General features: G+C 40.1%; 1 protein-coding gene across 2 annotated transcripts in view; it reads right to left on the reverse strand.

The window, feature by feature from the left end:
- LOC117266832 (interleukin-6 receptor subunit beta) overlaps positions 1-13,611 on the reverse strand; it is a 31,747-nt gene continuing 18,136 nt past the window's right edge. For both annotated transcript variants that reach the window (XM_033642206.2, XM_033642207.2), the window contains 7 exons: positions 12,897-13,085; positions 12,311-12,415; positions 8,733-8,879; positions 6,900-7,031; positions 6,710-6,806; positions 6,513-6,594; positions 1-4,094 (listed from right to left, as the gene is read on the reverse strand). In XM_033642206.2, coding sequence (XP_033498097.2) covers positions 3,390-4,094; positions 6,513-6,594; positions 6,710-6,806; positions 6,900-7,031; positions 8,733-8,879; positions 12,311-12,415; positions 12,897-13,085 — 1,457 coding nt within the window. In that variant the 3' untranslated portion in view covers positions 1-3,389. The remainder of the gene's footprint in view (positions 4,095-6,512; positions 6,595-6,709; positions 6,807-6,899; positions 7,032-8,732; positions 8,880-12,310; positions 12,416-12,896; positions 13,086-13,611) is intronic.

Below are 13,611 nucleotides of genomic sequence, written 5' to 3' on the forward strand. Positions count from 1 at the left end.
CACAGCATATGTTCTGTTTTATTGTTGAAATGATGGCTCATGCACAGCTTTAAATGCTCTAACACATTGTACAAACTGAGAAGAACTTGAAGTAATCACAGTTACAGCAAACACTGCTACAGAAGTGGCTCATTGTGAGATTAAATTCCAGTCAGCAGCTCTAAACTATAAAACAGGTCTGAATATGAGGTATGTGAGTTTTCAAAACAACATGAGATAACCGACAGAACTCTGAAAAGGTCCAACTGCGAGTGCATAACAGACAAAATATGTAATATGTCGAGGGGAAGTGTTGGGACAAACTGCATAAACAAAGAGAAACAGCTGCCACCAGGAGAAACTGGCCAGCAGGGATATGATGGATAGAAAGAAGATGCACATAACTGGCTCAAATCTAGCAACTCTTTGTTTCCAGTGTTAAATTAGTCACTTCAAAGTTTAAGTTTTCTTTTCACAAAATGATTTGGGGTTTTTTCCTGCACTTAAAATTCATAACCCCATATTTCAACCCCAAAAATGAACCTTTTCAAACATCTTAAAGGAGCAGTTCAGCCGCAAAATGATCATTTGTATATCAATAACTCACCCTGCGTTACACTGAATTTGTGAAGAATACTTTGTTTTTCTCACATGCCTCCACAGTGAACGAAGAATCCAAAAACAGAGGAAATTCTTGATGAATTGGAGTAAATGGGGGCCACGTTTAACAACAGTAAAACTACATGAAAATATGTGTTCACACAACTCCTGCAGTATAATCCAAGTCTCATTTATCCAGTAGTATGCTCAGGACTTCCCTAACAAATGCATTTTGGCTAAAACGTTATCATTTTAGGTCCTGTGTCCAGCTGTAAATGCCCAGCTGGTATTTGTCCCTCCTCCACTGTGATTTAATGGCTTAAGTGACAATGACGAGCATATGGGTGCCCCCGCCTAAGAATTTTCCTAGTCGACCAATAGTCATCATTTAGGGCCATTAGTCGACTAGTCGCCCCCATGTTTACGATATTAATTTCAGTATTAAATTATATATTTTGGGCGGGGCAACACAATGGTTTGAGTTGAAGGTGTGAGAAAGAATAGTATCAGTAATATTGTTAACACTGTGCTACATTACAGAGAAATACAAAACCGTACTAATGAACCTTCATTAACATAGGCCTATATTTTATCTACAAGTGCACGTCACACACTGAGCGAGCCGCCTGTTAATGACGCTGTCAGCAAAGCAGTAAAGTTTTTAAAAGGACTCCTGTCTGACTGCTGAGCGTGGCCTCTTCCTGTGTCTGTCCTTTCAAATTAAATTCCTACATGGTCCAGTCATTTAGGTTTTGATTTTTTTTTTTTTTGGACAAGGTGTAGCTTCTAATAGTTTAGACTAAGCAACCAATGAAATCTTGCCGATTAATGACCTTTCTGGTTGACTAACGTTTGGTCGACTGTTAGGGGGCAGCCATAGACGAGCGCAGTGTTTTTATCCAAAATTTCAACTCTCGATGCTCAGATAAAAACACCTAACCGGCAATGCTTAGTGCAGAATTTACGCCCAGTGCCTAGTCAGGCTGCTGGCGCTTGTAGCACAGCATAAATACATGGTGTTCCCATCGTGACAAATTAAAAATATATGCTGGCCCCAGAAAAAACACTTTGGTTGACATAGCCCCCAAAACACTTCTTCATATGAGTGGCGCACCCGCCAGTGCATAGTTTTGCTGTTGTTAATCAAGTTCCCCCTTTCCTTCAATTCATCAAGAGTTTTTTTTTGTTTTTGGATTTTTCATTCACTGTGGAGGCATGTGAGAAACATTATTTTTTCTTCACAAACTCAAGGTAACACGGGGCGAGTAGCTGATTTACAAATGATCACTTTGTGGGTGAAATATTCTGTTAAATTATTTTTTTTTCTGTATATTAGCACATTCATAAATAAAGGTTCACTGGATAGAAAAATAGAACAGGCATTCCCAAACATCAGTATATATAGTATGTACAGAAGCATTTTAGGTTATTTACATTTCTCAGTATTCAAGTAAAGGCCTAAGCATACTAAACAGTACATGTATCAGCTGCGTAAAGTAGTACAGTGTCAAAAACACATTATAAATTCATCACAATGCATCAAGCATACAAAAATATATCAACCACAAATAATACAGTGTTCGATCAAACATATTCACCCCCCCATTGTAAAGCTTTGTCAAATTCAAACAAAGTGAATGTAATTAATAATTTGATTATTTTGAGAAACATATTGGTATTCTTGCCTAGAGTTTCATGAACAGATTGATACCACTGTCATGGCTGAAGGGAAAATATGGAGCTACAGCCCACAGCTGATTAGCCTAGCTTAGCATAAACACTGGAAGCAAGGGGAAACAGCTATATGAAGGTCAGCTAAAGGCCAGTTCAGACCAAAGACTCACAACGAGACGAGTTGAAACAGGCAACGTCGTTCTGCAACCGGTTCACACCAATGCAACTAGATGAGATGGTGTATCATCTCTATGCAACAACTCTCTGTAACTCCGCTCTGTTTGCAGCTTTTCAGGCTTATTTTGTGGCTGAATATAATTTGTAGCTTCTTAAAATATGAATGCGAATAGTGATAGTGACATACTGGCTACAGCTGCATTTGTAGTTGTGATGGAACAGCGAAAAACAGAAACAAAAAGAGCATGCAAGCGAACACGCCGCCTGCGGTCATTTTGACTTGACCAGAGGACTTCACTACAAGCCGATTGCCTTTTGAAATAGCTGACGTGCTTTGCCCTCGAAAACCACCTGCCGGCGATTTGACCAGCTGAGTTGCAGGTGACACCATCAGTCGGCTTGAGTCGAGCTCAGAATGGCCAGGTCAAACCGCTGCGACTTTTCTCTGCAACATTCTGAAAGGGTTTTGTCTCATGGCGAATCTGTGGTCTGAGCTGGGCTAAATTAGCCCCCGTACCACACTTTAGATTATGTACCACTTTTGATTATTTTTAGCTTCTGACAAAGCCAGGTTAGCTGTTTCTCAGTGTTTCCAGTCTTATGCTACGTTAAGCTAAGCTAAGCTAAGCTATACTAAGCTAAGCAAAGCAAAGCAAAATGGCTGCTGGATCCAGCTCTATACCAAACAGACAGACATAATATTGGTATCGAGCTTCTTGTATATCATTCAGCAAATAAGTGTATTTCTTAAAATGTCCGACTATTCCTTCATTTTTTTGGGGTGGGACACTAAACATTAAAAAAAAGTCAGAAAAAAACCTCTTGATCAAACTGATTTAAAATAATTCTAAAATTTTAGTATGATAGTCAATTTAAAGTTTTGATTAAAAGTCAAAGGGGTGCGCATATTTTCATGGACACTAATAAAACGAATCCAAGTTTTATTTTCCTGCATCAGATTAAACAGAAGGGGAGATGTAAGGATCACACTCCACGGGACAGTAGGAGAAATCCACTAACGCAGAGTGGAGGTAAGGTGAAATCGGTGTCGTAAAAGCGTCACTGGGGCAAGCGAAAGGGTTGTGCTGCAGCGACGGGACGGAGTTACAGAGGCTTTGAGAAAAAGGGTGTTGAGGTGATGTGACCTCAGCTGGGTGAAACAGCGGGGCGGACGACAAATGGGAGAACACAGGACTTTGATGCTGTCTCAGAAAAACATGGAGGGTTTTTAGATCATCTCTTTGGGACAGAGGTGAATCAGATCTGGTGGTGCTCCTGCCCTGCAGAGACACACACGGCTCACTGTTGCCACCTAGCTGCAGCTTATTGTCACTAACAGTGCTGTGCTGCCAGTCATTGGATTGGAGATAGTAGGGGCACAGGTAGGGTGAAGGGACACCATTGAGCGCCTGAGAGAAGACGACATTGGAGTAGATAGAGGAGCAGGAGGCAGTTGAGGCTCTGACATACTTGTTCTCAGATCTTCTAGTATTTTGAGCTGTCTGAGCGCCTGAATCAGGAAGCAGAGACTCGTGGGGAGAGGAATATGTTTCATAACTGAGGTCCTGGTCTGGGTCGAAGTTCTGCAGCTCACTTTCACCAAGCAAAATAACTTCAGAGCATTTGATGTTGGTCTTCTCTATCATTGCAGGCTGCTTCATACTCTGAGGTGGAAAACAAAAATGAAATGTTTAAATTTAGTTTGAGGATATTTTTTGAAGTAGGCTAACACACAGTTTTCCACTTTTCCCCCTTTTAAACATGTAATTACTTATTTTTTTGCCCATTTGGAGGCAGCAGAAATGAGTCGACAACACTGACATATACCTTGTAGTTTTAAGTTTTCACATGCAGGAGATACAGAGAAACATTTTTATTAATTTAGAGTTGTGTCTCTGGCCACCTGGCGAGTCCAGGACACTCTGTTTTAGCTCTGTTTTTGGTCTCTACCAACCCCTGAGGAACATGTCTGTCTCTTTAGCTGCTAAATGCTTCACTGTGTTCACCAGCTAGTTGCTGTGTCTTTCATCTTTCTTTCTGCTGAGCAGGTGGTGTGCATCCATCAAATGTAAATGTGGATTTTATTCAGATTTCCCCAAAATGTTGTTATTTTTGTAAACTGCAAAGTCTTAGGGCTGCTGTGAAGCTGCGCCTACTTAGGGCAACAAAAGAGTTTGTCTTGGGTGCATTAGCGTTCACTTGTTATTATTTTTTGCACTTTGAGCACCCTTCTGTCTGTGCACTGACGTGTGACGTTTTTTATTTTTGCATTGATCACAGTCTGTGGACCTTTTTATGGCTTTCTAGCCCAGTGACATTAGTGTGCGGGTATCTCCTCTACTGTCCTTATCTTTGTAAACTGCCATCAGCAGCTGGTTTCAGTTGAGTGTACTGTTGCCACTTGCAACCCCTACTGATAGATAGATATTTATTGTCATTGCATATAAAAAACACAACAAAATTTTGTTTGCAGCACCAAAAATCAGTATAAAAAGGGCCCGTACACATGCCACCTTTGTGTCCCCAAATCCATAGTTGTCAATGCAAACGTGTGGACGGTATTTAAGGCATGATACACACTTAAAAAAATAACGCTAGGAAGATTATTAGTTTCCAACTCAGGATTCATGGTAAGTCGGCTATGATACAGTGCTGATTATGGTCACTTTGCAAAGTCTGCCTCTGCTCCCTTAAAAGATGGAACAGAGCAGGCACAAGAGAAGCACCCAGTGCCCGATCTTGCATTTTCCAAGCGGTAAAGATGTGGCATGTGTCCCACCCCTCACAGTTCCATAACAGTTGCAGCTTAACTGACATTAGTCGGGTTTCCGTCCAAATGTAGCACAAATTGAACAGATTTTTCAGAAAATTGGCAAAGGAAAATGCAAGCTTATGCGCTTTTCCATCCACTACTATTGTGCGCATATTGGGAGTTGGTTCATTGAGATAAGTAGTGGGTGGTGCTGATTATCCTGTCAGGTGCCACTGCAGAATAAGTGGGTGCAACATGATTACAATATCAAAAGATTGCTGGTCAAACCCAAAACAAAGGAAAACAATAGATGTATAATAACGGAAGGCTCAGTGGACAATAAAAGTAGATAGTTTTAAACAGTTAATATCACAGTTATGTGCTCTTGGATGAGTTTTGGTAACAGCCCTGTGTGCACACATAAGTATGTTAAAAAGTAATTCAGAGACGATGATGAGAGCTTGCAGTGGTCTATGTAATGATGGCACGTCATGACTGTGTGTCATCATTCATTCAGTTGCATTTATGTTTATCGATACTCCTGCTTTTCTGCCTCCAAGTATAAAAATCTTTTTCCAATATTTTGAGTTTTTTTTTTTTGGTGTTTCCACTCAGGTTTTTTTTTAATGTGCAAATTGAATTAATTGTTTTCAGGGTCTTTTGCCTTCGTTACAGGACAACTGGAAAGAGACAGGAAACAGGAAGAGGGAATGGGAATAACACACAGCAAAGGGCTACAGGTTGGAATCAAACCCTGGCTGTTGCAAAGGACTCAGCCTACATAGGGCGCACTTTCTACCTGCTGAGCTAGAAGTCGCCTCCTGCCAGCAGTTTCCTGCTAGAAGAAAAAAGCCCATTGTGGACACTCCGCCTTGTGAAGATGCATGTTTTCTAGATTAATTACTGCGCTTTACTTCGTGTGGGGGCTTAATGTAGATCTTTAATTGGTGATACTTCTTGTCTCTTCTTGTGTAAGGGACAGTGTAACACAATTACCAGTTAGTAATACGTAAACTGGACTGACAAAGGTAAAGACAAAGGTTAAGCAATTTTTACTGTTATTTATAGTATCTCATCTTTTTGTGATTTGATATCACTTTCACCGAATTTGCTGTGTTTTATCTCATAATGTTTTCAGCTGCAGCGGGCTGTAGACTAGTATGAGACGTTTAAGGGCTGAAACTGTGCTTTTGCTGCCATCTAGTGGTGTAAATTTGAACCTTGCTGATTATGGAATTGCCTGATACATGATTGTAACAAGTGTCACTGTTACTGTTAAGTGATAGCCAATGTTTGATTAAGGAGAAAGGTGTGAGGGGTTAAAGGTTACCTCCAGAGTGATTTTTGGGGTCCAGTGTGCCAAGGTGCTGTTAGAAGGATCAGGGACGTTCTGACACAGCGTCTGTTTCACCCTGCGAGGTCATTTACAGAGTGAGGAAAAAAACAGATGTGTAAAAGTAAAATAGTAAAAGCAGGACAGTGAAGTCAGTTTCAATATTTTCACTTGTCACTGATGCAAGATCTTACCTCTTATTCTGGGCAAGGCAGACCATCAGCACCAGCGCCAGTGACGTCAGGATGAGAGGAAGGACGGCATACATCACTATCTTGATTTCCTCGGAGCCTTCACACACAAACGCGCATACACACACATAAAAGTTAAGTCAAAGATATAGCAATATGTTGTTGTGTGTGAGTTTGTGTGTCCTGTCTTCACCTATGTGAACATTAGCGATGGGCCCAGCAGCTCCAGCTCCAGCGTCAGTGTTGGCCTTCATGAAGATGTCGTAGTTACCAGATGGCAGATGTTCCAGAGAGTGACGGAGAGCGTGACCAGGCACAGTCACCCCTGAGTACACGAGAAAAGGCACAACATGGACAAAATGTGATAACGTTTTGTGTCTCGTTATAGTCGTTTTGTGTCTTTTTTGGTCGTTTTGTGTCTTTTTTGGTCATGTTGTGTCTCCTTGTAGTCATTTTGTGTCCTTTATGGTTGTTTCGTGTCTCCTCATTGTCAGTCTGTGTCTTTTTTTGGTTATTTTGTGTTTCCTCCTCGTCATTTTGAATCTTCTTTGGTCATTTTGTGTCTTTTTTGGTCTTTTTGTGTATTTTTTGGTCGTTTTGTGCCTTCTCGTAGTATTTTGTGTCCTTTCTTTGGTCATTTTGTGTCTCCTCGTTGTCAATCTGTATCTATTTTTGGTCATTTTGTGGCTCCTCGTAGTCACTTGGTGTCTTCTTTTGGTCATTTTGTGTCTCCTCGTTGTCAATCTCTGTCTTTTTTTGGTCATTTTGTGTCTTTTTTGGTCGTTTTGTGTCTCCTTGTAGTCATTTTGTGTCCTTTATGGTTGTTTTGTGTGTCATTGTGGTCATTTTGTGTCCTTAATGGTTGTTTTGTGTCTCCTCATTGTCAATCTGTGTCTTTTTTTGGTTATTTTGTGTCTCCTCGTCGTCATTTTGAATCTTCTTTGGTCAATCTGTATCTATTTTTGGTCATTTTTTGTCTCCTTGTAGTCATTTTGTGTCCTTTTTGGTCATTTTGTGTCTCCTCGTTGTCAATCTCTGTCTTTTTTTGGTCATTTTGTGTCTTTTTTTGGTCATTTTGTGTCTCCTCGTAGTCACTTGGTGTCTTCTTTTGGTCATTTTGTGTTCTTTTTGGTCATTTTGTGTCCTTTCTGGTTGTTTTGTGTCTCCTCGCTGTCAATCTGTATCTATTTATGGTCAGTTTGTGTCCTTTTTGGTCATTTCGTATCTCCTCATTGTCAATCTGTCTTTTTTTGGTCATTTTGTGTCTTTTTTTGGTCATTTTGTGGCTCCTCGTAGTCACTTTGTGTCTTCTTTTGGTTGTTTTGTGTCTCCTCGTTGTCAATCTGTGTCTTTTTTGGTCATTTTGTGTCTCCTCGTAGTCATTTTGTGTCTTTTTGTGTTTGTTTTGCCCCTTTTTGTAGTTGTGTCTTTTTGCAGTTCCTTTACATCTCTTTGTGGGTTTTTTGTTTCTTCCTGTTAATTCGAGTGACAATTTGCAGGTGAGAGCACATTTTGGGCCCCTGTGACGGTGCCTATCCACGAACTTACTAGTGCTTTTGACAACCTTTAAAGAGAGTACAGTATGTGTGTATATAAACATTTTTGAAGTAATTTGTGATTGATTTCTGTTTCTGTGGGGTTTTTTTTAACACATTTTTGTATCTCCTTGTGGGCTAGAATTGGTTATTAGATTGAGATTAGGATTTATAAAACAAATGGGAGAGGTTTTATTTTAAGATCAATGTAATGTATTAAATGCATCACAAACATACCAATACATGTGTATGTAACAGGCAAATCAAGGGTGAAGTATCTTTAAAGTCATCTTCAGAGGGAAGTGAAGCAAACAACAGACTCATTCTCACAGACCTAAAATTTAAGTGTCAAGAAAAATGAATAGCTGACAGTAGTTTTTCTCATCATGGCACCTTGAACAGGCCTGTTACAATACAGTGTTTCTTTTTACACATCTGGATTGATATTTGTTTTTGCAGCAGGCTTAAATGTGTGTGCGTGTGTCACTCACTCCTGGCTGGTCGGTTTGCTGTTGTGTAGTAGATTGTGTAGTTGCGGATGAAACCATGAAGCTGCTCTACAGGTACAGGACTCCACTTGAGCTCCACTCTGCTGCCGGAGATCTGCTGCACCACCACTTTAGGACCAGCTGAGGGCGCTATAAAGGAGCAGGGAGGGTGATGAGGATCAACCACAGGATGTGTTGTGAGAAGGAGGCTGACTGTCTGGCAGCATTTCACAAAAACTAATCTGATAAAGTTGTGTTTGCACCATTGTCTGGTCTGGCAAAAGAAGAAAGGAACAATGTTGGCTCACACTTAAACAAAATTAATATCCTTTTCTCACAAACAAGCTGGATCACTGTCATAACTTAATCACCACCGGAGACACAAATCAATAAAATTAAAATTACAGCAGCACCTGGAAATGATTTTCAACCATATGTTTTTGTTTTCTTCCTCTGATGCATGCTTGTTTTAATGTTTTAAAAAGTTTACAGCCACAGTCACATCTGACCGACTTTTGGCACATAATCCGTCGCATTTTGGCAGATGCTCTCATGCATTCTTGGTATCCTTGATTGACACAACACCATCATCAGTCCAAAACTCATCTGAGGCACTCTGACTGTAATTAAAAATGCTTTATTAATACATGGATGAATGAGTTTTGAATAAAATCTTCATCATATATGTAAAATGCATTGGAAAGAGAAGTGCTATTAAAGAGTTCATGTGAGGGTCATGTGACGCAGGTCATATGATAAACTGGTATAGCTCTACTAGACAAAAATACCACACTGACAGAAATTGAAATGAAACAAATTAAGTAATTAACACATTTGGTAACAAGGAAAAAGTTTAAATGCCAAATAAACAACAGTGAAATAAAAGAATAGTTATATATTGTGACACATAAAGTGGCAGAAAATGAAATATATATATATATATACATATATATATATATATATATATATATATATATAAACATGTCATCAGTAATATTGATACTTAAAAGAGGGTGTATAAAAAACCCCAACCTCACCGATACTCACCGTTAGAAACCATGACAACAATACTGCGAGGAAAGTATGATGTAAGAAAAACCCCTCATAAATCACCCTCAATGATACATGTCCAAAAAATATGACAAACAGGCAGTAATATAAGAAGTTAAAAGTTTGCACAACGTGATTTCGCCAAGTAGGGCGTGCTCCTGGATCAACATCCCTCATCGCATTCCTGGACCAACATTGCGGTCAACCAATCACAGCCCTGTGACATCATCAGTGTGCTGCTCCCGTGCTTTTTTCAAAATTTCTTTGTGCTTCCTCTGAGCTAAGCAAGTTTTCCAAATTGGTACAATTGAACAAAAACCTCAATTACACCAAGCGAAATCCATACGAGCTACTGCTGGGTTAGAGAGTTAGCTTGTTAACTAGATAGGCTATGCTAACAAGTATGCTACCATGCTATGCTAACAAGTAAGCTTGACAATAGGCTAGATTATTGTTAAAGACAGATAAAGGATTATATAATTTTTTAGCTGCAAATAGCTGCGATTAAAGCATTTTCTCTCCTTTTTATAGCACATTATGAAAGTTTTTGTTTTGTTTTGTTTCTTCTAAACACTGGATTGTTTGTTTACGTCAGCAATAATGTAGCAGTGATGCTCCTGGATCGGCACAAGGACTGCAGTCCAAGGTTACAGATATGGGGAGAGGTGAGCACAGTGGAGCCATCGATGGAGAGGGAGAAGTTATGGGTGGATATGATAAGAGATTTGGAACTAATGATGACGACTTCTGATTTGTCACAGTTAAGTTTGAGGAATTGGTTTGCAGCTGGGATTTTATTTCAGTGATGCAGTTGGTAAGGGTAGAGTGAACGGCAGGAGTGATGGCTTTAGTGGAGATGTGGAGCTGAATGTCGTCGGCGAAGCAGTGGAATTGAAGTCCATGACGGCGGATTAACTGACCGAGGGGGAGAATGTACAGAATGAAGAGGAGGGGGCCATGAACTGAACCTTGGGGAACACCTTGGCAGAGGGAAGCAGTGGGGGATTTGCAGTTGTTGATGGTAATGTAATGTAATAATGATATCTGTCAGAGAGGGAGGATTTGAGCCAGGATAGAGCAGTGCCGGTGATGTTGAAAGCAGTTTCAAGGCGGGAGAGAAGGATGGAATGGTTAATGGTGTCAAATGCTGCGCTCAGGTCAAGTAGAATGAGCATGTTGAGGTGGCTGGCATCAGAGGAGAGGAGAAGGTAATTTGTGCTAATATTCTAGTCTATTGGCAAGCTTACTTGTTAGGATAGCTACCTAGTTTGCACACTAATTTGCTAATATTCTTGTCTATTGGCAGATTTACTCATTAGTGTAGCCAAAGTAGTTAGCAAGCTAACTTGCTAACCCTGCAGTAGCTCATTAGGTTTTTGTTCAGTGTTTCTGAGGATTTTGTTTTATTGCACTAACTTAAATTTGGAAAACTAGCTTAGCTCAGAAGAAGCACAAAGAAATTTTAAAAGAAGTGCAGGAGCAGCACATTGATGATGGTTGGTTGATTACAATGCGGGTCAAGGAACGCAATGTGGGATGTTGATCCAGGAGCATGTCCTACTTGGCAAAATCACATCGTGCAGCAGTTTGATGGTGTATCAGGTGACATCATTTCAAGTGTTCCTCATGCAATTCAGAGCTGGGATAATCACAACAATGCATTTAAAGATTTACCAAAAAGGAGAGAAATCAGTCTCCTCGTTGAGGCCTGGAGAGGTGGTGGCCCTAAGAGTGATAATCCAAACGGTCTCCCGCTGGAGGAGGCGTTTGAGTCTGCCACCACCCCTTACATGTTTTGGAATAACTCCAATGGCCATGGCTTTCAAAGTGTCTAGGTTAGTATGGGCAGCAGTCTTATAGTGCAGTGCCATGGGGTAGCTGGGAGTCTGAGTCCTGATAGCATTGTTTGTGATAGACAGATGGATCACCTCATGATCACATCATTGGACGAGGTACAACATGAAGTCATTCGCTTTTATTTTAAATCAATAAGCTCCATCGATTGTTCCATTTAAAATCAGCTTTCATTTATCATGTACACATATCAAGAGCCTCTGATGGTGCACTCTGTACAAGCTGCTGCACGGGAGAAGAGATGTTCCTACTCTGGAGGTTATAAGAACAAAGAAGTACAGCAAGAACCAAAGTTATAACAGAGGAAAATAGTATAGCTCACTGATACTATTTCAGACTGTTTTATTTGTTTCGTTTTGATTGATATTGTTTTCTCTGTGTAACAGACCACCGCTGTCCAAAAATTATGAATTGCTCTGGGTGACATGTTCTCATCATCAACAGCAAAAAACAGTCCTTAAGATAACGCACAATTTACTCCTGTGTGAATAACGTTTACCAAAACTACAGTCCCCAGCTATGTTAGGGAAACTACAGAGCCTTTTCGAAAAATAAAAGTATATATTTGTGACATGTCGTTCTTACAGTATGTCTTCAGTAAGAATGCAGCTGTCCTGGTCTGAATCTACTTTTACAACTTGGCATGACACAATGCATATCATACATAGATCACATACCTCCTTGGCGTGTGTAAATTTGCACTGTACTGCTCTGCCCCGTCCCGCGTTCATTGTACAGTGCTTTGACAGTAACAGCATAGCGCTCCATCGGCTTCACTCCCTCTAGAACAACACAAAGATGAAAGTACTTATCAGTATTGGTAATTCTAATTGATTAATCAACATACTGATTGATCACTTCATCGTTTCAGCTCTAAATAGGCAAACAAAGATAATATTTGATATAATAAAGGGGAGCTAATATGCCCATTTTGATGTTCATGTATTCTGGGTTTGCACTGGAACATGTTTACATGCTTAACTGTTTTTAGAAATATTTCATTTTCCTCACACTGTGAAGAAGATGATCATATAACGAAATCCATTACGAACTAACGTCAACTTGTCTTGGAAGTAAAAAAACAGATATTGGAATTGTGTTAGAATGGTCTGAAGCCTGAGGTTTTTGCCTGTTTACATTTATGTTTATCATTTGAAACTTTGGCCATGCTGAAGTTCTGGCATTGCAACATCAAAAATATGAGAGAAAATAAGAAAATGCATAATTAGTCCCTTTAAGCTGTGGCAAGTATTGTTTGATTACCGGTGATGACCAGCCCTGTGCAGGAACTATTCAGCTTTTCCCAGTGTAGGATGCCGCTGTTCTTCTCTCTGACAGCAAACCATTCCACCACAAAGCCACTCGTTGACCAATTGACTGAGGTTGTCCAATTAACATCCAAGCGCGAGTCACCCAGTGGACTTACAGTGATATGACTCGGTGGTGGTGGCTCTGAGGAGAAATGAGGGAGAAAAGGACAAAGAGGAATAAGTTTGTAGGCATGGGATTTGAGAAGTTTAATATTCTGATTTCACTATCTTACTATATAACGACGAAAACTCAGTCTGCCTGTGTGTGTGTCTGTTCCACGTTTTTCTCCTCACTGACTTGGTCAATCCATGTGAAATTTGGCACAGTGGTAGAGGGTCATGGGAGGATGCGAATGAAGCAATATTACATCAATTGGCCAAAGGGGGGCGCTATAGCAACCGACTGAAATTGCAAACTTTGAATGGGCATATGTCATGCCCCGTATGTCATAGAGACATGAAACTTTGCACAGAGATGCCTCTCCTCATGAGGAACAAATTTGCCTCAAGAACCCATAACTTCCGGTTATATAGATTTTAAGCCATTTTGAATTTTTTGACAAACACTTAAAATCGATCTCTTCCTAGGAAGTTTGACCGATCTGCATGAAACTGGGTGAACATAATCTAGGGACCAATATCTAAAGTTCCCTCTTGGCAAAAGTTGG

Source organism: Epinephelus lanceolatus, chromosome 15 (assembly GCF_041903045.1).
Source record: "Epinephelus lanceolatus isolate andai-2023 chromosome 15, ASM4190304v1, whole genome shotgun sequence".
Lineage (NCBI taxonomy): Eukaryota > Metazoa > Chordata > Actinopteri > Perciformes > Serranidae > Epinephelus > Epinephelus lanceolatus.